We start from the raw sequence: 23,097 nt of genomic DNA on the forward strand, positions 1-23,097 counted from the left end.
ATCACAGTCTGATCTAAAAGTCTTCCATATGACCAGACCCTCCCTGGCACTGTAACCTCATCTCTTACCCTCTCCATCTCTCTACTCTACACGCTTCTGCTGTTGCTTTAAAATGCTGAGCCCTGCAGCTTCCCCGGTGGTCCAGTGGTTAGGACTCTGCACTTCCCCTGCAGGGAGCATGGGTTCGATCCCTGGTTGAGGAACTAAGGTCTTGAAAGAAGCATATATATATATATATATATATATATATATATATATACACACTACACACACACACATATATATATAATAGATGAGACATTGTTTTATATATATAATAGATGAGATGTTATTCTGTATATATATAAAATAACAGTGTCTCTTCGATTAAAACAATAATAATAAAATGAACTGCTGAGCCCTTTTGAGGCTTGTGCACTTGCTGCGCCCTCCGCCTGAAGGCTTTTCCCACAGAGGCTGCTGCGGCGCTGCCTTGGCAGGAAGACCTTCCTTACCACCCACTGTCACCACTAGTACATGGCACGCAGTAGATTTTCAAGAAAGACTTGTGGCACGAAAGAGGGAAGGAAGACTGGATTTTGTGGGGATGTTCTGAGGTGATGCTCGGGCACAGTCTTGCCGTGAATTTTTTTTGCACACATTGGAAGTGAGCCTTGAAGCAGATGCCCAGAGAAGCCTCTCTGTAGCCTCTGGTCCCCTCAGAGACTCTCTGCCAATGTCCATTCTAAACCAAGCACACTGGACCTCCCGGGTGGTCCAGTGGTTAAGACTCTGCCCTTCCAAGGCAGGGAGTGTGGATTTGATCCCTGGTCAGGGAACTAAGACCCCGCAAGCTGTGCAGTGTGGCCAAACAATTTTTTAAAAAAGTGCTGTGAAGTGAGCACGCTTTGTGGGCATCCGTGGGAACAGCCTGAGTAAGCTTTCTCTAAGAAATTTCCAGAAATGCTTTGCATCCTTCTCAAGGCAGAGATTCCATGGCCAGGCTTTGAGGAACCCTGACCTTTCCTGGAAACTGTCTTAGGGAACGCGCCTCACACAGATGGGCTGGGCGGGGTGGGGGGACAATAATTTCAAGAGCTTGTTATGTCCCAGATTCGGCTGTATACCCTCCCTCCGTCATCTGATCGTCCCATTCTATAGAGGGGGAAACTGAGGCACAGAGAGGTGAAGTCACTGGCCAGTAAGTGGTAGAGCTCAAATGTGAGCCCAGAATGTCAGATTCTAGTCTGTGCTCTTCTCCACACACACAAAACCAAGTTCTCTTACCCTGGTTCAGAGACTAAGGCAGGAGGCTGTATTTGAGAAAAAAATCTCCCCAGGATGAGTCTGGAAAAGGGCATTTGGCTCCTCTCTCCTTCTTTTGTCAAAAGACAAGCAAAGAGAGATGCCTTGTACCTACTCTGGCTGGAGGGCCGCATTCACAGGCAGGATGAGATACCATGGGGAGGGCTTCCTAGATACTGTTCCTCACACCGTTCCCTGCCCTTTCCTGTCTGGCTACCTTTGCCACACTGTACTCACTGCCTGTCCATACTGTCTATTCTCAATTCACCTCTTCTCTTTGAAGACAGGTTTCAAGGTCACCATCTTCAGGAGGGTCTTCTAATCTACCCCCAGTGAATACATATCCACTCTTTTTTTTTTTTTTTTTGCCATGCCATGTTGCATGATGGATCTTATTTTCCCAACCAGAGATTGAACCTCCTGCCTCCTGCATTGGAAGCCCAGAGTCTTAACCACTGGATCACCAGGGAAGTCCCTAACCAATTTTAATTCCCAGGGGACTGCGTTTATCTTTTCTTTGAGGACACAGATGTTTCCTGACTTCCTTTCTAGCTGTGGAGTTTCACCCCATCTCTTCCACCAGATTGCAAGCTTCTGGAAACTTGTCTAACCTGGCTCTGTGACCCCAGGATTGAGGATGAAACTGGGCACAAATGGGTTCTCAGTAAGTATTGAGTGGAGGCTGATGTGTGGGGCCATTTGGAGGTGAGCCAGCCTTCTGAGCCCTCTTTGCCTAGAAGTGGTGCAAAGCCTTTGACCTGGGCCCTGGAGCTGGCTCAGGCCTGGGAGGGCTCACTGGGGGCTGCACGAGTGGGTACGTTTGCCTGATCTGGCTGCTCCTTTCCTTCCCAGGCAATGAGGGGGGTCCAAGACCCCAGGGACACAGGAAACCACATTGACACTCCCTAAAGTTTCCATCCACCTCTCTAGGCTGGCCTCCCTGTCCTCTCCCTCCCCTCCATGTCCCCGGCAGGCTCGAGGCACGTCACAGTCTCTGATGGTGGTTTCAGGTCCCCCATGGGCCTCAGGCTCTCCCTAGACACCTGGCGCTTACCCCATGACCCCTTGGGAAGCCCCTGGAGGTTCAGGCCTCAGCTATTTGGGTCCAGGTGGGTGAGGACGGGGCAGAAGTGGGAACGCCACGTCGTGGGGAGAAGGAAGTTAAACAACATACGGCACCTACCCCCCTGGACCTGCTCCTGTGACCTGCCCCCCCTTCAGTGCCCACTCCTTCTGTACCTGAACTCTTGTCCCCCACAGTCCGGGGTCAACCAAGTCCCCACCCCCACGCCCCACAGAGCCAGAGGGCTGAGAACATCACACCAAGCTCCAGGGAGGTGCCCCATGGGGCCAGCCAAAGCCACAGACCATCAGCGGCTGCCGTGGCCTGGCTCGCTTCCCCTTTTCTCGCTCGAGCACCCCTCAGGCTGCCTGAACAAGCCGCTGACCTTCTATGGGCCTCAGTTTCCCCCTCTGTCAAATGGGTCCCTGACCCTGTCCACTCCTAAGGATTCAACAGTACCAAAATCCCCTGGAGCAATATTTTGAGGGGTGGTAGTCAGTTAGGGCCCAGGTGCCTGGGGGCTCTAGGTCACCCTCCCCCATCCTCCTGGTCTCTAGCCCGCTTTGCTTGCTTGCTCTGGTGGTTGGGGGGGCGGTGTGGGGAGCCCAGGCAGGGGAAGGGAGGGAAGGGGAGGGCTGGCGGTTCCCACGGCCTGGGGCAGCCACGTACTGACAGGAGTGTGGTTTGGCCTCCCAGGGAGCAGGGCAGGAAGTGCTTCAGGTCTGGGGGGCGGGGTGGGAGGCTGGGGGGATGGGGGTGTTTGGTTTGACCTTGCGGTGAGGCGCAGGGGGAGCCCAGCAGTCAGCAGCCGCAAGGGAAAAAGCAGGGTTACAGCCACTGTCCTCCAGCAAGGCCAGGAAAAGGGGGAGAGTGGGCAGCTCAGAGGCCCCACGGGGACACAGTGCGGGAGAGACTTTTCACATTGTGCCTTTGGGACTGCTGTTTTTTGAAGCATTAAAATGTAATACCTAGTAAAGAGCCGGAGAAACAAAATGTGGATGCTTTCAAACCTAAACGTAAAATCACTGCAGGAAATGAAAAGAAGAAGGAAAACACCCGAACACAACAGCCACATCAAAGGCCACCCCCCCACCCCCCACCTATCTTCCATGTCCAGAGTGAACCTGTGACAGCAAAGTCATCCCGGCCTGTCTCCAGCTCACAACACCAGCTGGCTCCCATTTCCCGCAGAGGAAAAGCCGAAGTCCTCAGCACAGCCTTCAGGGCCCTACAGGACTGGCCCCATTTCATCTCTGACCTCCTCTCCCACCGCACACCCCCTGTCGCCTCTGGAGCCACACTGGTCTCCTCGCACAAACCAGGCCTGCTCCTGCCTCAGGGCCTTTGCACAAGCTGTTCCCTCTGTCTACAGGGCTCTCCCCCACCCCAGTTCTCTGCATAGCTTGCTTCTTAACCTCCTTCAGTCCTTGCTCAAACATTATATTTTCAGTGAGGCCTTTTCTGACCTCTTCATTTCAAATTATACCCCTCCCACTACTCCCTACACCCCTTCCTTTTTTTATTTTTCCTCGGTAGTCACTACTACTCTCTATCACATACTAGAATTTATTTATTTTGTGTATTGTTTGTCTCTCTCTCTAGAAATATGAGCTTTGGGAGGGCAGGGATTGTCTGTTTTGTTTATGGCTGGATCTCCAGGGCCCCCAAAGAGTCCTTGGCACACGGAAGTTGCTCATTATATTGATAAAAGGATTAACTAATTTAAAAAACAGACAAGCATAGGCTATAGAGAAGGTAAAAAGAGGGACTTCCCAGGTTGGTCCAGTGGTTAAGAAATTACCTTCCACTGCAGGGGGATGTGGGTTCGATCCCTGGCTGGGGAACTAAGATCCCACATGCCATGGGACAGGCCTGCATGGTGCAACTACTGGGCCCAAGCCCTCTTGCTCTGGAGCCCACGTGCTACAACTACAGAGAAGCCTGTGAGCTACAAGGAAAGATCCACGCTACAGCTAAGACCCAACCCGATGCAGCAAAAAATGAATAAATAAAAAGAAGGTACAAAAAAATAGCAAACTGGGGCAAGATGATAGATAAAGAGCTCAGACCCTTAAAATGCAGAAGGAGCACCTGCAAATCAATAAAAAAAAAAAAAGGCAGGAAAGGGCCCTAGAGAAGGAGAAGCAAAAGAAATAAACAAGTGATTGGTAAAAGAAGGAATCACGGGTGGCCAGTAAACAGGAAGAAGTTCTCAGGCTAAGAATCAGAGGTCTGAAAACTCAAACAGCATCTCAATGACAACATCGTACTGGTCTGATAGGGATGTGCTCGAGGCGGGGGGGGGGGGGGGGTGCTAAGCCCCTCTCCCACTGCTAGGGATGGATTTGAAATGCAGGCAGTTTGATATCTGCCCCCTTGATGGCCTTTGTTGCCAGCCCCACTGCACAGGGTGCAAAAACTGAGGACCAGAGAGGGCAGTGGGCTCCACTGGGGTCACACAGTGAGAGGAGAGAGGGAAGCTGGCCCCAAACTCAGCTGCTGCGGGTCCCCCGACTCCTTGGACCTCCACACACCTTGTGGCATCAGGACCAGGTCTCTCGGACCCTGGCCCGAAACTTGGAGTGGGCAGCCAGGGGCCACCCCAGTACCGTGACCGAGTGGGACTTCTGAACCGTGATCCTAACTGCGTGATCTTGAACAAGCGCCAGGCTTTCAGAGCCTCAGTTTCCTCATCTGAGAAGTGGGGATAATAGGGCCTACCACCATTTCTGTGCACAGCAAGAGAGGCGATGCACGTGAAAGCCATGAGACAGAGCCTGGGACGTTGTGAGCGCTCAGTAAATGGAAACAGGCCTGCAGCTGTTCCCCCTCCCTCTCCCCTCCACCACGCGGGCTGGAAACTCTTAGTCTGCCCCACAGCTGTGTTCCAAAGTGCTGGACGCTGCCCTCTCAGGAGACAGGGCGGATCTTCCCCACCCCTGTGTCTCCGTCCCCCAGGCATCAGCTGCCAGCTGGCTTCCCGCCTCATCACAGAGGGGAGTGGAAAAAAACCCCAGCCAGGAGGACACTGTAGTCCTGCTGGCTGTGTGACCTGGGGACAAGTCAGTGCTGCTCTCTGGACCTCCGTCCTGAGCTGAGGATGGGAGGTAAGAAGGATGACAAAGAATGATGTCTGAGTTCATCCCTCCTTTGCACATCGATCATGTGTGGTGATTTTAAATACATTTGCACACCCATCAGTTCTGATGAGCCAGCACACGTGGACTGGGGTGATTTTAGCTCCATTTGACAGATGGGGGAACTGAGGCCAGGGAGGAGAAGCTATGCACCTCTCTCTGCAGGAGAGAAGAAGGGTGCAGAAAAGGGGACAGAGAAGGAGAGAGCTGCTGAGAAGGAAAGAAAAAGGCAGGAGAGAAGGAGCAAGAGACAGACAGAGACAGGGAGACACAGTCACAGACAGACAGAGAGAGACTGAAAGAGAGGCTGAGATTCAGAAAGCTGTAATAGGAGAGTCCCAGACACACTGCTGTGTCTTCAATTGTGTCTGGACCCGAAACTCACACTCGGAGTCCTATTGTTCTTGGTATTCAGTTGCTAAGTCATGTCTGACTCTTGTGACCCCGTGGACTGTAACCCCCCAGGCTCCTCAGTCCCTGAGATCTCCCAGGCAAGAATACTGGAGTGGGTTGCCACTTCCTCCTCCAGGGGATCTTCCCAACCCGGGGATCTAACCTGCATCTCCTGCGTTGGCAGGCAGATTCTTTACCACCAGGCCATCAGGGAAGTCCCCGCTGTAGTCCTAACCCCTCTCCAAACTCCCAGACACTTGGAGATAGGGTCTTTACAGAGGTGATCAAGTTATGAACGAGGTCATTGGAGTGGGCTCTAATCAATAAGCCTGGTGTTCTCATAGAGAGGAAATTTGGACACAGGGATACAGAGGGTAGATGATGTGAAGACGGAGGGAGGTGCCTGTCTGTAAGCCAAGGCCTCACAAGAAACCCACCCTGCCAACACCTTGTTCTCTGGCTTCCAGCCTCCAGAACTGAGACAATACATTTCTGTTGTTTGGGCCTCCCCAGTCTGTGGCACTTTGCTATGGCAGCCCAGGCACACCGACGGACTTAAACACAGAAGCAGAGAGACTGCGGGAAGGGCCATGAGGGGCTCTGGGTATTCTGGAGACCAGGGCGAAGGTGGGGGGCCTGATTCCTCAGAGACACCGTCCCTTTCCCCTCCTGGGCTGCACCGAGCCTCAGTTGCCTGGGCAACGGGAAGCTTCACCCTGGAGGAACTAGGGTCTGCCATCCCTATGCCTCCTTCCTCCCATCCCCCCCCTCAGCAGCAGACTCCACGTGTCCTGGGCCCACCCCCCTACTCTGAACCAGGGCTATTAAAAAAAATTTTTTTTGGTCACAACTTGAGACATGCAGGACCCTAGTTCCCCTGCCAGGGATCAAACCTGCGTCCCCTGCATTGGAAGGCACAGCCCAAACCACTGGACCGCTGGGAAGCCCCTGAGCCAGGGGTATTTTTAGCTGATGTTCCTTGGCTATGCACCTCCTCAGCAGGGTCAGCCCTGACTACTCCATCGCCTCCCAACCACAACACCCTGTCCTATCACCTCCCTAGTGCTTCCCTCTCTCTCCAGCAACTGTGTTCATTTACTCATTTGAAGGCTGTATGCCCAGCAGTTCGGACCCCATTTGTCTTATTGGGCTCTGTGAACATGCACCCACAGTACATATTTAGAGAATTGATACCGAGCAATAAAAACTGAGCGACCCCCAGCTTGCCATGAAACAGCTGTTCTCAAAAATTTCATCAGTGACTGAGAAATTCATTTCACCTGGCGACCCATGAAACGCATGCAGAAATCATGCAAAAGGTTCCTGGAGTAATTCTTACTAAGGATGACCCATGCCAATATTTTCTATTCTGTTCTCTTCATTTGATTCTATTCAGTTCCATCCCATCCCGTTCTCAGAAAATTTTGGTTTCAGCCTTCTGACTTCATAATCCACTAGTGGGTTTCAGTGATACAGCCCTGGAGAGAAGATTCTCGAATTCTTGCTGCAAAGGCACCTGGGACTTTTCTGCTTCTGTCCCCTCCCATATCTACTCCAACTTGTTTTCTAGTCTTGTCATCCTAGGGCCCTCCAGCCTGGCCAGAGCCAGGCTGTGATCTGCAAGGAGCCACATGAATACCCGTCTGTGATTCCCAGATGGGTGAGGCCCTTCTGCACTGTTTCCCCAAAATGCTCTCCCAAACCTCCTCTGGTCTCCTCCCTGTGGGCACTGGGATGCTGGAGAGGAATGATCTGGAGGAAAAGGGGGAGAGGAAGGGAGGGCTAGGCAGGCAGGTGGCAGCTGCTGTAGTCCTTCCAGTGGAAAATCACACTCCCTGGCCCCCCATACCAACCCTCCTCCGGGATAACATTAGTAGTCCTGACTGCCACTGAAGGCCATAAACGCTATCTCAATATAAGCGCTATGTATCTTGATATAAGCGCTATGTATCTCGATATAAGCGCTATGTATGATCAGGCACACAGCTCCTACTTGACAGATAATGAAACTGAGGCTCAATAAAGGAGAGGGACTTGCCCCAGATCTCATAGCTCAGACGTGGCTGCCAAGAGGGGATCGGAACCTAAGCAGCCAGATTCTCAAAAGTTCAGAAGCCAGAGAGATTCAGAAAGTGAAAGAAAGTGTTAATCGCTCAGTTGTGTCTGACTCTTTGCGACCCCATTGATTGTAGCCTGCCAGGCTCCACTGTCCATGGGATTCTCCAGGCAAGAATACTGGAATGGATAACCATTCCCTTCTCCAGGGGATCTTCCCGACCCAGGGATCGAAACTGGCTCTTCCTCACTGCAGGCAGACTCTTCACTGTCTGAGCCACCGGGGAAGCCCAGAAAGATTTTGAAGGGCAGCCTAATTCAGGGCCCCTTCCCTTCCCCAGGCCTCAGTTTCTGTTGGTGAAAAGAAGACCTGGATATGGTGACCTTAGAGGTTGTCTCCACATCTGACCCTTGCATGACCACTCTCCTGGGTCATGCCAGAGGGATGTGAGCAGAGCTGACTTTTAGTGCTTGTTCCTGGTTTTGGGCACCACAGCCCACACCCCACCTGCCCTTTTCCCTTCGGGTCTATCTCAAGGTCAAGGTCTCTTCTCTGCCCTCCCATTCCAACTCTTCCAGGGTCTGGTCCTCCGCTGAGTTCAAGTGAATCTGGACTCCTGGGTGGGAAGCTGACAGGCTCACTGGGTCCATATCCTGGGGCATGGGTGTCTTAACCCAGGCATTTCCAAAGCTGGTATGATCCAGGTTCCCTTCCTCAGTGAAATCCTGCGAAAACCAGTTTGCAAAAGAGAGTCCAGAAAGGGCTGACCTGGTTAAAATGAAAGCAGAGGCTGGTTTCTTGGCCAGCTCCCTCTCCTGCCACTATACCGTGTTGCCCAAGGGTCCCTAAAGCCCAGCTTGAAAGCCATAGTATTAGTCCCATGTAATGGTGATATTTCAGGTGTGGCCTTTAGAGCCACAAATATTTGGACAATATTGGCTTGCTTGAGCCTCCACATGAGATGGATATGGCCTGGGGCAGGGTATGGAACCCTCTAGAACTTCAAAGACAGCACAGTGCAGACTCCAGGAACCCTACAGGTCTGAATTTCAATCCCTGCCTCCACCTGTGTAGCCCTCAGAAAGTATCATACCCCTCCCAGCCTTGCCTCTTCATCTGTAATAGGGACATGATGAAATGGGGGAGGTGGGTGATAAATGAGATGGTGCCAGAAAGAATTTAGTAAATAGAAGACGTGGACTATACACCGTTATTGCTTCCCAGGCGGCTCAGTGGTAAAGACGCCGCCTGCCAGTGCAAGAGACGCAGGTTTGATCCCTGGGACAGGAAGATCCCCTGGAAGAAGAAATGGCAACCCACTCCAGTATTCTTGCCTGGAAAATCCCATGGACAGAGGAGCTTGGCGGGCTGCAGTCCATGCGGTCGCAGAGTCGGACACGAATGAGCGACTGAGCAGGCGCGCACACACACCCCAGTGTAGCGGCGGCTACGGCTCCATCACTTGTGAACTGCACGATCTGGGATGTACTACTAACCCTCCCCATGCTGCAAAGTGTTCGTTATCTGTAAATTGGGGCTGATGACGCTCCCTCCCTCATAGGGTCCTCATTCCCGGAGATAAACGAGCGTTAAGGTGCTTAGTTAACTCTTGGCACAAAGTGAATACTTAATAGACGCTAGGTAGTACTTATGATTTTTGTAGTGACTGTAATTCTTTGTTCCTAGCCCCGGTGGGCCGCCCCCCCGGCGCCCAGGGCCCGGCTTACCCCGGCGGGATGGAGGCGCGTGCGCTCACGCTGGTGGCGCGCTGGGGCCCGGGCCGGTTGAGGTTGTTCTGCCCCGGGGTGGGCGCGCCGCCGGGGGCGCTCGGGCTCCGCGGGGGCGCGCCGGGGGGCTGCGCGGGCTCGGCGGGGCCGGCGGCGGGCGCGGCCCAGAGCGCGGCGCCGGCGAAGGTGGCGCTGGGGCGCACGGCGAGCGTGCCCGCTGGTCCTCCCGGAGGCGGCTGGGGCGGCGGGGGCGCCGGGGGCGCCTTGCGGCGCTGCGAGGCCAGGATGGCGTTGGAAGCGGCGCGCGTGCTGTTGACCAGCAGGCACTGCTGGCACGAGCAGGGCTGGCCCGAGCTGGCGCCCACGGGCCACGACTGCGACTTGGGGATGGAGCCGACGGTGAGCGGGTAGGCGAGGTCCAGGCGGCGGCGCAGGCGGCGGCGCCGGCGCGTCTGCCGGTTCATCTGCGACATGCTGTTGAAGTAGATGAGGTAGCAGAAGCCGAGCGACGAGAGGTCGAGCCACGGGTGCTGCTTCTCGTAGGCGTTCTGGATGGTGATGCAGATGTCCATGTCGTAGGCCGTCCACGCGCCGCCGTCGCTCTCCCACTCCCACACGATGCCCTTGCCCGGCGCCGACGACGGGTCGTAGAAGTTGCGCCGCACTGGCCGCATGGTGCCTGTGTCCGCAAGGGGAACGGCAGTCAGGGCCCGAGGACGGTGGACCTCCGCGGCCCGGCGGGCGGGCGGGGGAGGTCGAGGTCGGGGCCGGGGGTGGTCAGGGCAGGCCGGAGGGGCGGGAGACGACCCCGGGGGGTCAGTACACGCGCAGGAGCGAGCTTGAAGGTCAGCGCAATGTGGGTTGGGGCAGCGGAGCAGAAGGGGGCGGAAGGCAAGGGAGTGCGGTGTCAAGACAGCGCGAGGATGCCAGTCAGCAAGGGGAGTAGGGGAGGCCAGCGGCCCCACCTCTCAAGGGTCGACACAGGCCCTGCAACAGTGGCCGTCACCTGCTGGGCGGTGGGAGAGGGGGCGGGGAAGAAGGGCGAAGGCGGTGTGGGATCTGTTTAGACCAGGAGGGGCTGGGAGGCAGAGTCAGCACCTGGGGTGAGAGCAGGGATCTACAGAGGCCACCACCCTGCAGACCCCAGTGGCCCTTCTTTCCTTCACCCGTCCCCTCATTCAGTCGCTCGTCCATCCAGCCATTGAGTACTTGAAGCACAAGTCCATTTACACATTCCTTCATTCCCTTATTCACGCCTTGGTTCACACATTCACGTATCCCTCAGTTCATTGGTTCAGTAACCCTTTCATCAGCCCGGTCACCCATGCCTGCCGCCAGGTCATACCAGCATTTACTCTCCCCCGTCTACATCACCCACGATTTCAGCCATTCCTTCACTTACCACCATCCTATGTAAAAATATGCACCACCTCTACATACCGTCCCTCCCCTCCACTTACCGTCTCTCCCCTCCACATACCGTCTCTCCCCTCCACATACCGTCTCTCCCCTCTCCTTCCCTGCTCCGTCTGGTATACTGTATGTTTCACACATTTAGCTTGTTTTCCGTCTCTCTTTCCATAGAATGGCAAGGACTTTGCTTTATTCACTGCCGTATCCCCAGTGCCTGCTCACAGTAGGTGCTCACTAGATAGTTGCTTGAATATATGAATGAATTCATTTAGTTCAGACATTGATTCGTTCAGGATCCGGTTATTTTATTCAGTCATGCCTTTTGCTATCCCTGCATCGATTCATTCTTTCATCCACTTATTTATCCTTTTTTCCATACATCTGTTTATTTGTTCCTTCTTTTAACAAACACACTGCCTGTTCCTGCCTTTTAACAGACACACTGAGCTCCGTGCTGAGAGGTCATTCAAAATGAACAAAACCATATGATAACCTCAGCCAGGTGGGTATTCACACACCCATTTAAAAAAAACAGAGGCCCTGAAGTTTGGCTTCCAACTTTCGCTCCATGTTTCCCAGTTCTAGATGCTTCCTGAGAGCAAGGCTCCATGGACACTGGGTTAAGCAGAGATGACCGACGTCCAGGCTGCAGGACTTCTCAGTGCCTTTAGCCCGCTCTGTGCCTTGGGGCCAGTGTGGAGAGATTCTTTTGCATGGTTCACGTGACACACTGGCAGGAAGGCTGCACCCTTGACTGCTCCTCAATTGTAGGCACGTCCCTTCAGTCTCACTAAGTCTTGGTGGCCCCATCTCGAAAATAAAGCTGATACTAATCCATAAGCCACCTCTCCCCGCTCAAACCAAGTTGTTGGGAGGATTCAGTGAGAATAGCCACAGAACACAGTGTCTGAGAAGGGCACCAGGGCTGGGAGGCAGACAGACCTCATTTCCAATCCCAATTGCCTAACTTTCCAGCTCTGTGTCTGTGGTCAGGTGATGCAATCACGCTGAACCTCAGTTTTCTCATCTCTAAAATGGGCACAAGCAGACATTCCTTATGAGGGTCTTAAAAGAATCCTTCAAGACAAATACTGTCTGTACGCTGATGATTCCAATATCCTCTCTCCTGAAAGCCAGGCTTGTGTATCCAGCAGCTCCCTCAGCAGCTTCCCATACAGGTTCAACAGGTTTCTCAAACTCAGTTCTGCCATAGGACAGCTGTGATCTTCCTTCCTAACACTAACCTCAAACCTGTTCCTCCTGAAATCTTCCTCATTGCAGTTAAGCAACTCCATCTTTCCAGCTGCTCAAGCCCTAAACCCTCAGTCCTTAGACCCACCCCTGACTTCTCATGTCACACCCCATGTCCAACCTATTAGTAAAATCTTGTCATCTCTGTCTTCAAATACATCCCACACCCAACCACTTGCCCCTCTCCCCAGCACACCAAATCTGTCTGGTCTAAGTCACTATGTCCCTCCTGTCTGGACCATGGCAGTAGACTCATGACTCTTCTCCACCTCTGTCCTTGCCTTCTGTAGGGTCTGTCCCCTACCCCGCAGCCACAGGCATCTCCTTCAAGTCAGATCACATTCTTCTTTGGCTCAAAACTCTCCATGGTTCCCTGCTCACTTGGAGTCAAAGTCAAAGTCCTGGCCACGATCTACAAAGCACTGCATGGTCTATAAAGCTCCTACAAGGTCCCACGGGTCTACAAAGCACCCCCTCACTCACTCCCTGGTCCCCATGCTGCTCCTTAATGACCCGAAGCAATGTCCAACCTCAGGGCCTTTGCATATACTGTCCCTTCCACCTTCCACACCTGCTTGCAGTTTCCTCCCTCCTTTCTCTGAGGTCTCTGTTCGAACATCACCTCTTTGGAAAGACCACTCTTCCATTGCCCTCCCACTGCCATCCTTTTCCCTTTCTCAGTTTCTCTTCCTGGCACTCAGTGCTACCTGCATGATACATTGATCTACAGACTTGCTTTACTGTCCGTCTCACCCCCGAGATCAGGGATCCTGGCTGCTTTACTCCCTGCCCAGCGAAGTGCCTGGCGTGCAGTGGGTCCTCCCTACCTTGGAGGTGTTTCTACTGTTAACTGGCATAACGCCAGGGTGCCTGGCCCTGGAATCTGCAGCCAGAGGGATGAGGGCCCACCATGGTCCATCCTGAGGACCCCTTCCTCCCCTTGCCTTCCTCAGGCTTCTCTCTCTGGCACAGACTATACCCGACCTTCAGTGGGTCCCTACCCAGGGCTGAAAAGGCTTCTTTGCTCTCTCCTCTGTTTGCATCCCAAGGGCTACGGACGACCCCTGGCCCTTGCCAAGTGCCCAGAGAGCTGGGGAAGTCGAGGCAAATGAGAGGGGTGTGGTGGGCATGGGGTCCCCAGGCTCCTATAACATCCAGTCAATTACATGACAATTTCCCCCCGGGCCTCCAGGGCAGCCTCTTTCTCCTGTCTGCTTTATCATTTTAATTGAGTGTCCAAAAATTGATTTTTTTCCTTGACAATGGGCAGGCCTGTGAGGGGATTAGTTAGAGGGAAAATCTGGGATCCTGCTCTGGCTCTGCTCCTGAGGCCTGGTCTTCCCCTCTCAGAACCTCAGTTTCCCCATCTATAAAATGGGGTTCATGACAGATGATCTTCAGGTCTGATGGGCCTCCTTGGTAAGGGTTAAAGCACTGTGTTACTTGGAAGGTATAACCCCTGGCTGGGAAGGGAAGGGAATGGGTGGAAACTTGCCATATTTAAGCACCTCTGTGTGCCAGGTCTTGAGCTGCGTAGGGCGGGATCAAGGGCAGAAGATATAAAGTTAAGTGGTTGAGAAAAACAGCTCAGAAGTCTCACAAGCCATGTGCAAATTCTGGTTCCACATTTAGCCTCAGTGTCCTCATCTGTCAAATGGGGGTATTAATACCTACCCCCCCAAGGAATTACTGTGGGACAAAATAAGATAATACATACCATAGGTGCTTGACAGAGAGTTTGGCTACAGTAAGTACTTGGTGAATATTAGCTAAGATGCCATTATTATTATTTACATTACCACATTTGCCCTTTCCCACCCCTCAGTCACTTGGTAAACTCCTATTCACCCAACAAAACCCTCTACATGCCCACCTCCTCCAGGAAGTGCTTTTCTGCTGTTACAGCTAGCACATGCTGCTTTTTATTGTGTGTCTATCCTTGCACTGTCAATAAGCTATTTGTTTTTGTTCTTAATCTCTCTCACTGGTTGATGACTTTCAGGAGGACAAGGATTTGGTCACATCTATATTTTTGTTCCCAGCACTAGGCACAAGGCATGTCAAAGGATGCGCCTGCAACTGAAACAAGCAACCTACTTGGCACAGGTCAGGGCTCAGAGGGAGTGGGAAAGTGGAGGGGCTGGTCTTGATGGAGAGGGAGTGCAGATGTGGAGGGCAGGAGCCAAAGTGCACACGGGGTCCCGGGAAAGGCGGGGGACGGGGTTCCAAAGGTCGGCATTGGCCAGCTCTGCAACAAAGGACTCCGGGAGCTTCTCCCAGCCAGGTCAGGACCAGCCAGCCCAGGCATCCCTCTCTCCAGGGCTCTATTTACCAGGTATCGATTTTCCTGCCTGTTTACTGGTAGTTATTAAAGGCTGCATCCCTGGAGTCCTTTTCAAACGAGATCGGAACCTGGCGAGCTGGAGTAATTAGGGCAGCTGCCGTTCACCCCGCCCGGCCCCGCACCCTGCAGCGCCCAGTGCTGCCTGCCCGTCCATCTACCTCCCCAGCTCCCACTGGCCTTGGACCAGGCCGAGGGGCAGGGGGCACCAGCTGGTTCCCCGGGGACCTGCCTGGGCCACGATCTTGAGATGTGCAAGGGAGCAACCGCGGAAACACTCTTTCTCCTCCCCAGTGGCCTTGGCCTACATTTTAGACCAGAACAATGGGTCTAAGATGAGAGGCTGGAGGTTCTTCAGCCTGGGAGATGGGAAGGGCCTCAGACAAGTGGGCTGGATGCACGGCTGATCTTTCTAACACCCACCAGCTCTGCTGGGCCCACTCCCCCTTCTCCAGCCTCCTGGGCACCCAGCTGTGCTGGTCATCAGGGTCTGTATCCCCACGGCGGTGAGGAACCTGTGTCAAGCACGTACTATTTCTGGGCTGGTTTCTGTGTCTGCTTTTGTTCCCCGTCCCCCCACACTCCCTCCTTCGTTTCTCAGGAATGTTTGGTTGAAAAATTCCAATCTTGTTCCAGCTGAACTGAGAGGAAAGGGGCTTTGGCCAAATGTCAGCTGGAGGATTGTAGGAGCTGGGCCCCCGGAGACGGGGTGTGGGGGCGGCTGCGGTCACTGCAGCCAGTGACCAGTTCGTGCCTGGGACAGAGACAACCAAAGAGAGATAGAGACACGGGAGGAAGCAAGAGAGAGGGCAAGAGAGGCTGGGAGAGATGTACACGCACCGAGGGCCGAGATCAAAATGGGGCGCGCTGAGGTTGATACAGGAGAGCCGGGGGCAAAGAGACATAAAGAAACAGGATCCTGACGCCTAGAGACAGAGGCAGTCATGGACAGTCAGGGAGAACCAGAGAGCCAGGCCAAGAGACAGGGAGGAGCAGAGAGGGGAGGCAGCGGGGGTAGCCAGCAGCTAAGGCCATAACAATAAAGCTGATGTTGACTGAGTCCCCACTGTGCGCCAGAGGCTGAGTTCAACACCTTCCTTGCACTAACTCATTTTATCCCCATATGGTTCCTTCCAGGGAAGAACTAGAATTGTTCCTGTTTTACAGAACACAACTGAGATCCCAGAGAAGTGAAATCTTGGGAGATTTGGGGAATGATGCCTTATTCACGGAGTAAAGGAAAAGCCAGGTTAGACTGGTTCTAAGACTGGTTTAGCTCAGCCACCGGATAGTCCAGCTTAGGATGGCTCCAGTGACGGGAACTCACTGCCTCAGTTTGCGCTCAGTTGTTTCGCCGTGGTGAGAGGTTTCTGCCTGGAGAATGTGGTCCCGATCTGAATCCCCTGCCTGAAGGTGGGGTGTGTGGGTGTCTCAGCCCCCAGATTTTGGCTTTAAGAAAAAGCTGACTCTGTAGAGAGCTGAGGGGAAGGTTCTGAGCCCTCCTGTCTGCCTCTCTTGCCTTCAAAGGGTTCTACCCTGGGCTGGGCCAGTCCCAAGGCCCAGCAATGAACCCCTCCCTCTGGGGGTGGCTTCCCGGAGGGAAGTGACCTCAGTTTAGGGGCACCCAGACCCTGACGGGAAGAGGGAGCCTGTGGGAGGCAGTCATGGGACATCCTGTCAGGTGGGGGGGGAGTCCCACTGCCGCCTGAGGTCTGTGATGGAGTGGGGGGTGGGGGGCAGCGGGTTAAGCATGAGTTCAACACCCAGTGGATGCTGGGCCTGATGAGATAGTTCACTGAATCCTCCACCAACCCAGAAGTCACACCATAGTAACAGTCACCCTCGGAGAACACACTTTTGTGGCCAGGCTCATAACTCATTTAATCCTCACAATGGCCCTATGAGGTAGGGATATTACCATCCCAGTTAATTTTATTTATTTACAAAAGAATTTTGTTTTGGCCGAGCTCCACGGCTTGCAGGATCTCAGTTCCCTGACCAGGGATTGAACCTGGGCTAATGAAAGTCGCAAGTCCTAACCACTGGACCACCAGGAAATCCACCTTCCCGTTTTAGAGGGGAGGAAACAGAGGCACAGAGAGGGTTAGGAACCCCTGAGGTCATCTGCAAGGAAGTGATCCGGTCGGAACCCACCCTGGGTTGCTCGACTCCAGCTATCCCCTTTACTGCCCAGGTCTTACTGGCCTGTGTTCCAGGGGAGGAGACTGAGGCATGGAGGTTTACACAGCAAGTAAGGGACACAGCTGACGTTCAGACCCAAGCTGTTATATGGCCTTCTGGAATAGCAGCCGTCTCCCTGATGCCTCGACTGATTATATGAGTGGCTAGCCAACTCCCTGACATCGACAACAAGAGCCATCCTGCTTTATTGAACACTAGCTACTGTGCTAAGAGCTGATGCGTACCGTTCAGCCCTTGAAAGAGCCTGAGAGGTTTTGTGCACTGTAGTTGGCCCCATTTGGCAGATGGGGAAACTGAGGCTCCTTGGGAAGATTTGGAGGTCCACCCGGGAATGGTGGCCAAGCTGGGATTCGAACTGCAGTCTGTGGACCTGGGGCAACTCCCCCTCCTGCCCTGTGATCAATAATCCCGCCGTGTTCTGTTTCCCTCCAAACTCTCCCAGGAGACTTGTCAACTGAGCCGCGGCCCATTAGCGGTTTCTGCACGTTTGAAGCTGGCCCAGTCTCCCTAAGCTCTGTGGCAGGGGAAGGGAGGGGGTCTCCAGCCCTGCCTGGAGGAGGCTGAAGGGCTGTGGGGCATTTGGAGAGGCTACCACCCTTAAAATGGTTTCAAAAAGCCCTCCCTCCGGAGGCTGCCGGCAGCTGCAAGCTGGCTGTGCCCACTTTATGAGCTGTGTGTGTGGCTTCCCGGTCACATGGCTTCCAACACACTCAGGTTCAGGACCCCCTGGCATAGCAGCAGCAGCTGAGAGAGGGAAATGAGGGGGCAGGAAAGAGAAGGAGCAGAGAGTCTTCTATCTCCTGGAGCACTCAGTGCTATTGGGCCACTGCCCTGACCCTTCCAAGCCTCTACTTTCTCATCTGTGAAACTGAACATCTTCCTCCCCATCTTGATGGTAAGCACCCACAGAAGACCTACTATGTGCCAGGTACTGTGCCAAGTGTTTTACATGTTAACGCTTAGTCCACATAACCCTCTACAGAACAGGTACCACTATTATCATTGCCTTGCACAAATGCCAAACAGAGAGGTGCAGTGATTTACCCCAAATGACACACATAAGCTATTAGCTGGGATTCAACGCAGCCAGATTTGAACTTCTCACTTCCAGCGCCACCACCCTGGTCCAAGCCACCGTGACTGCTTGCCTAGCCAACTGCAGCACTCTCTGTCCTGTGTCCCAGTCTGTACCCTTCACACCCTGTAAGGCATACTCTCGCCCAAGGCGGCCAGAGGATCTTTCATAAACTCCAGTCTGACCACATCACTCCTCTGATCTACACCCATCAGTAGCTCCCTAGCGCCCTTCAGAATGAATCAGTCCAAGTGCGTTAGCTCATCTTCAAAGCCCAGCTGTCTACACAGCCTCACACCCTAATAGCATCAAATGTCTAGTTATTCCCTAAATGCAACATACACGGCTCTGCCTCTGTGTATTTGCCCATGCTGTTACCTCTGTCTGGAATGTCCTTCCACTCAAACCACCCCATGTCCCTCTCTCCTGGGTTCCCGCACGCTTGTCAGGATTCAGCTCAACCACCATCCTCTTAAAATCTGTGCCACCCTCAGGGAGAATCACTACCTCCCTGGGACTCACACAGCACCTCGTACCTGCAGAACCGCCGTTAAAGCACAGAACACAAGCTCTAAATGTTGAGGCGTCTGTTCTCTCCAGCCTGGAAGCCTCTCAAAGGCTGGGTGATTTTCAGCCACCCTAGCATCCTTCCATAGCCAGGAGCACAGGGAGGTGGCACTTGGAAAATGCTAGCTAAATGAATGAAGAAATGAGTGAATGAATGACCAAATACACACATGTGAACCCCCCTGAGTACTACAGATGACTAGGCTGGAGACTGCAAAGTGGAGCGTGACTGTGACTTTGTTTGGTCCCCACACTATTTACATCTTCTAAGTATAATGACCAGGCATTTAAAAAAATTGGCCAAGACTCCACTCTCCCAATGCAGGGGCCTGGGTTTGATCCCTGATCAGGGAACTGGGTCCTACCTGCCGTGGCTGGGAGTTCAAATGCCACAGCTAAAAGATCCCACACGCCACAACCAAGACCCAGCACAGCCAAATAAATAAACATTTTTTTTTTTTTAATGAAGTGGACTCACTCAAGTCTGGATTTCAAAAAAAATCCCCAAATATCCAAAGAGTCAGTGACAAAGATTGGCTTTCTTGGCAGTGGTTAGCAGAAGCTGAGTCACAGTCACCCTACATGTTTTCAAGTACTTATTGAGCACCTACTGTGTACCAGGCACTAAAGAACCACAGTTAAACATCATTGCCTTCTCAGCCACTGCACACACTTCTGTTGGCTGCCCCAGCCCTGGAAGCATCCGAATTCTCAGCCTCTTTTCTAGATGGGGAAATTGGGCCCCCTAAAGAGAAAGGGACTTGGTTCAAATCACCTACAATGTAGAGATAGATCTTGACCCCTGGCTCCTTGACTCGTATTTTCACGGTCCCAGGTGACTAACACCTTGGCGTAAATGAACCTTTGTTCCCTAGAAGAGAGGAACGGGGAGGGCTCCATATTGGGGCCATTTCGGGTGAACCCGATGCATTCCCCCGGTGTGCTCTGCTTGCAGTCAGTTGGAGGGAGAGGTGACAAAGTCTCTGTGGCGGTGGGGCTCAGCTTGTCATCAGCAGAAGAGGTGGCTACGCTGAGGCTGCTGGCAGGACTGTCCTGGCCGCCAGCGCCGCCTCCTTTGATTGCCTCCTCCTTTGTTCTGCATTTCAGGGCATTCAGCTCTAGGGCCCGGTGCCAGACTTCCTCCCATAGCCCATCACCCGCCTGCCACTACCGTCCGGGCAGGTGGAAGCGGCAGCCTGGAGCAACTCCAGAGGGATAACGGGAGGAGCCCAGAGAGAGGCACTTGGCTGGAGTGGCAGAGCCAGGAGGCAGCTCCACAGGACCTGGGGGAGACTCAGCCTCCAGCCTGGCTGCTCCTGTGGCCCCCAAATCAAGGCCACACCCATATCCCGACCTCCTCAGTGTCTGGCCTCCTGTACCAGGCCCATCATTCCTACCAAAATAGAAGGGCTCTGAGGGCAGGGATTTCTGTGTGTCCCACTCACTGCTGCCTCCTTAGTGCTGGGGACAGTATCTGGCCCATAGTAGGTGCTCATTAAGTTCCTGCTGAATGAACAAACTAATACTGATCAGAATCTTATGAGGCGGGGACTGTTGTTGGGCCCATATTACACAGGAGGAACCCAAGACTCATGCAGATAATGTGGTTTACTCAAAGTCACAAGTCAGCACCCCTTCGCATCCTTACCCCAGCCCCACAATTACCAGAGAGCTGGGAAGAAGGGACTTCAGAGCCCGGACCTCACCAACAAGGCTCCCCGGGGCAGCCGCTTCCAGATCAGGGGCCCCGTGCTCTCAGCTGGTATCAGTCAAGGGTAGCTGGGGGTTGGTAGGATACCTGCATTGACTGGGAGCCTGAGTGGGTTCATTGTTGGGGGGGGAAGTGGTGACAACTGTCTTGGGACCTGGAGGTTGTCCTGGAATGGCTACCGCTGGGTGTGATAGGAGTGAGAGGGAGGCCCAGGGGGACACAAATATGGGGGCAGGGCACCTCAGAGGGCCCCAAGCACCCTCCATGCCGTGGGGAGGGAGCTAAGGATCCCACTGCCTGCAGCCTGAATGGGCAGCTCCCGTGTGACCAGTCGTCACTTCCCCACCCTAGCCCCTCCGCATTGTCCTCTCATCACGTCTTCCACCACCCCCTTTAGAACCCTTATGCCTCCCCCTTCACTCCTTATCACCTTCTCCACCATCCTCCATCACAGTCTGCACAGCACTCCTGTTGCTCTCTCTCCATGACCGCTGCTATGACCCTCCCCATCACAGTCCCCTTTATCACACCCTCCCCACCCCACCCCACCCTACCATTAATAGCTCCAATCATAGCCCCAGCACCTCCCTGTCCCCTCCCCACCCCCATGGCTCTCATCACCTTCCCTATCACCTCTCCTATTCCAGCCCCCACACTTCCCCATCACAGCTTCCACCACCTCCCTCATCTCTAGGTCAGACTCTACAGCTCCCTTGGACTGATGAGGATGCGGGGTGTGGGGAGGTTGGGAAAGAGCAGGAAAGGACAGAGAGGGGAGCAGCAGGGGCAGGGTACATGAAAGGGGAGAGAAGATGTTATGAGGAGGATGTGACCCAGCATCTCTCACCCCTACTCCCCACAGGAGTGGTCCAGCCATGGGGTGGTGCTGTCCAAGGTGCTGGGGCAATCAGGCCTGATGCAGGGCGGGCGCTGCAGGCCACCCGGATCTGAATCTCTGATCCACGTCTTCCTAGCTTGGGCAGGTGGCTCTCCACTCTCTGAGCCTCACCTTGGCTATGTATAAAGTGGGCTGATGCCTGCTGGCTGGGAGGAGGGAGCCCAGACTGTTGGGAAGGGCCTGCGTCAGCCCCTGCCCAGCTGGCTTCACCTCTGGCCTCTGAGGGCCCATGATTAATGAGGCTGGTCTTGTAGTGTGGCTCTGGGTCCCCTGGGGCCTGGCTGCTAAAGGGTGACAGCTGGAGGCCCAGTCATGCCTGGTGAGACTCAAGAGGCCTCTCTTCCCCTCCCTACCTCTCCCGGCTTCTGTCACCGCCTCCCTCTTCCACTCAGGCCTGCCTGGGTTGCCTCCAGCCAGAAGTGTTCCTCAAACCATACAGACTCTTGGAGAACTCCTCCTCCAGGAAGTCCTCCCGCTTGGAGGCCCCTGGCACACACTGTCCATAACATCTGGTTAGGCAACCTGTACCTCTCCTATGAGATGTTTAAATCTTTTTCCTACTTGAACATGAGTACTATGTGCAAAGTAGTATTCTCTATGATTTTACCTACATTATCTCATTTAATCCTCATGATAATAATCCTCTCAGGTAGGGACTATTCTTATTCCCATTTTGCAGGATAGGAATCTGAGGCTCAGAGAGGTTAAGGGGCTAGCCCATGGTCACACAGCCAGCAAAGGGCCAAGCTGGAATCCAGATCTATATCTGCATCTGAGAGTTTGGCTGTTATTCCCATGATATGTACTTGCCTTTGCCTCAACTAGACTCTGAAACCCATTTGGCAGGGGTCTTGTCCATCTTTCTGAGTTCCAGGGAACCGGTCCAGGGCCTGGTACTGTGTAGGCACCAGTGATTATCAAGTAAAAGTGATGATGAATGTATGGTACCAGAGGAAACTCCAGGAGCCAGACAAGCAGCCGGAGGCAAAAGGATGGATCTGTCAGGGTGGAGATGCAGGCAGTGCAACAGGTGGTGGTGGGAGACACCCTTGTATGAATCAGCTGGAGCTGCAGCCACCAGGGGAATGACCCCCTCCCAGTCCAAACACATATCATCCTTCCTGCCCCTGGTGTCAGGCCCAGGCCCCTGGGGGCCCTCCGGGTTGTCTGGGAGAAGGTCCCAAGGGGTTGTGTAACCAGGGAGCTGGGCCCTGGAGGCCTCTGGGGTTGCACAAGGCTGTTCCTACTTTGGTACAGAATCTGGCAACAAGCCCCAGCAGAGCGCTCAAGGGAGGGGGGAGGCGACTCTTGGCAGGCTTGTTGAATGTAACCTTAGTCTCTATGCTTGAAATCTGTGTGAGAAACCTGGTTCCAGAGGAGTGATTGACTGTGTGACCTTGGGCAAGTCACGCACCCTCTCTGGGCCTCTCTCTTGGAGGATACAACGACTTGCCTAGGGGTCTAAATCCTGGTGGTGCTTTCCCTGGTGACGCCTGCTCCTCTCTCTGGGTGGCCCTACCCGATCTGCGACAGCCTCAGTGTCTTCAGACGGGATGTCCCATCAGGGCTCCCGGGCTGAGTGGAGCGTCGGCTACCCACAGAAGGGATTGATGTTGGCTTGGGAGATGCTGAAACCAGGTGCCACCTGTCACCCCAGCCTGACAGCTTGGGAGTGCCAGGCACAGCCGTGCTCTGAGCTGTGGGGACAGCAGTTGTGGATGGTCCCCAGGCTGGCATCCCCCAGCCTCAGCTGTCCCATCTACAGAATGGGCAGAAGGCAGCCAGGAGTGCCCCCAGCAGCAGAGGGAGAAAAGAATAGGTGTCACCTGTCAGTTCATCACTCCCCTGCCCCTACTCCCAGCCACGTGAACTCAGAGAGAAATCTGGAAATAGCTTAGGGAGTGGTTAGCTCAGATCTCTGTCTCATGCAGGGACCAAGAGGAGGACCCAGGGTCTAGATGAAGCCCTTAGGGGTGGCC

General features: G+C 53.9%; 1 protein-coding gene across 1 annotated transcript in view; it reads right to left on the bottom strand.

The window, feature by feature from the left end:
* Positions 1 to 23,097, bottom strand: part of DTX1 (deltex E3 ubiquitin ligase 1) — a 39,052-nt gene that overhangs the window by 9,311 nt on the left and 6,644 nt on the right. Inside the window, exon 3 of the mRNA XM_018061178.1 lies at positions 9,661 to 10,339. Within this exon, the coding sequence (XP_017916667.1) occupies positions 9,661 to 10,339 (679 nt within the window). The remainder of the gene's footprint in view (positions 1 to 9,660; positions 10,340 to 23,097) is intronic.

This window comes from Capra hircus, chromosome 17 (assembly GCF_001704415.2).
Source record: "Capra hircus breed San Clemente chromosome 17, ASM170441v1, whole genome shotgun sequence".
NCBI lineage: Eukaryota > Metazoa > Chordata > Mammalia > Artiodactyla > Bovidae > Capra > Capra hircus.